A 1,348-nucleotide genomic window follows, 5' to 3' on the forward strand; every position below is an offset into this window, starting at 1 on the left:
TGAGTTGGGGGGGAAAAAAAAAAATTTCTCTTTTTCATGTTTTGGGGGGTTTTTCCCCCAAAGTTAGTTGGGAAAAAAATTTAAAGAAAAAATGTTTAGATCGTATAAAATAATTTGATTGCACTGAAGACTGCATTATTTCCCCTCTTTTTGTGATCTTTGGAGAAGAGTTCAGCATTGTGGCAAGGGCAACTGACAACAAATATGTGATAATATTTTACTAATTGTCATCTCTGTTGTTTTGTAGGCTGCAATAATCCTAGCAATAGCTATCCTTGACAAGACAAGCTTCCGGAAACACAATGAGGACATGCAGAAGGACTCAGCACCACTTGATATCCCACATTTGGCCTCTGCAATAATGAGACATGTTGCGCAGCTTGTTTCAAATGCCCATGCTGTCACACAAATCACAACTGATTCCAAAAGTAAGATTTCCCCACCTAGGATGTTTATTTTGTAGATTACAGTTATGTCTGAAAAATTAACCTTTATAGGATTAATAAGGTCCTTTTTCTGTCTAAGAGCTTATGTATCTGTAGATACCCTTCCCTTCTGTTCTTGTGAGTCACTTACTCAGACAGCCAGTATCTCAGTATTCCAAGTTTGCTCACTGACATTGCTGATGGTTGTGGGGACAGTGACAGTAGATGCTTGTTGGAATTTTCCTGTTTCCTTCTAGTTTGTTGTTCTTATGCAAGATTAATTTGAGAGTCCCAGCACCTGAGAGATTGCCACAGTAAGTTAGACATGACACCCGGTTACAAGGAAAGAAAAATTTTATCTTTAAAATGCCTTATTTTGTGTATTCATCTTTTGTTTTCACCAAAAGGGATTATGAAATGTTATATGAATAATTCTCTTCACCCTCATACAGGTGCAGGCAGTATGATCCAGCATGTGGTTCAAGCTAGAATTGCTTCTGCCATTTACCCAACTGCAAGCCTCATGAATCACTCATGTAAACCCAACATCATAAACAGGTTATCTGATTGCAATTTATGCAAATGAAAGTATACTTAAAATAAGATACATTTTTTCTTCTTTGAAGTATGGACATTATTTCCATTTAGTCTCTTTCTATTAAATTTTAAGAAGTTTATTTTTACCTCTGCATGAGGTAAAAATGTTTAATAGTTATAATTCATTAGAACTGCAGGGCATCATTTTTTTCTCTTTTTCTCTATTTTTCTTTTTAAAAGTTTCTACAAGGATAAGCTGGTTATTCGCACAATTGAAGACGTTTAGAATGGCAGCCAGATAACCAACTGCTATGGTGTGAAAATGAATAGTATTTTTAATGATAAGACTGTCATATGAAAGAGTCAATACTTCCACCTGCTTCCAT

The 1,348-nt window shown here is 35.5% G+C and overlaps 1 protein-coding gene across 1 annotated transcript in view; it reads left to right on the forward strand.

Annotated features, from left to right (window-relative positions):
* Nucleotides 1–218: 218 nt before the first annotated feature.
* The window catches only part of LOC119587200 (SET and MYND domain-containing protein 4-like), a 1,303-nt gene continuing 173 nt past the window's right edge, over nt 219–1,348 (forward strand). Inside the window, exons 1-3 of the mRNA XM_037935965.1 lie at nt 219–428; nt 878–983; nt 1,203–1,276. Of these exons, the coding sequence (XP_037791893.1) occupies nt 311–428; nt 878–983; nt 1,203–1,248 (270 nt within the window). The 5' untranslated portion in view covers nt 219–310 and the 3' untranslated portion in view covers nt 1,249–1,276. The remainder of the gene's footprint in view (nt 429–877; nt 984–1,202; nt 1,277–1,348) is intronic.

Source organism: Penaeus monodon, chromosome 22 (genome assembly GCF_015228065.2).
Source record: "Penaeus monodon isolate SGIC_2016 chromosome 22, NSTDA_Pmon_1, whole genome shotgun sequence".
NCBI lineage: Eukaryota > Metazoa > Arthropoda > Malacostraca > Decapoda > Penaeidae > Penaeus > Penaeus monodon.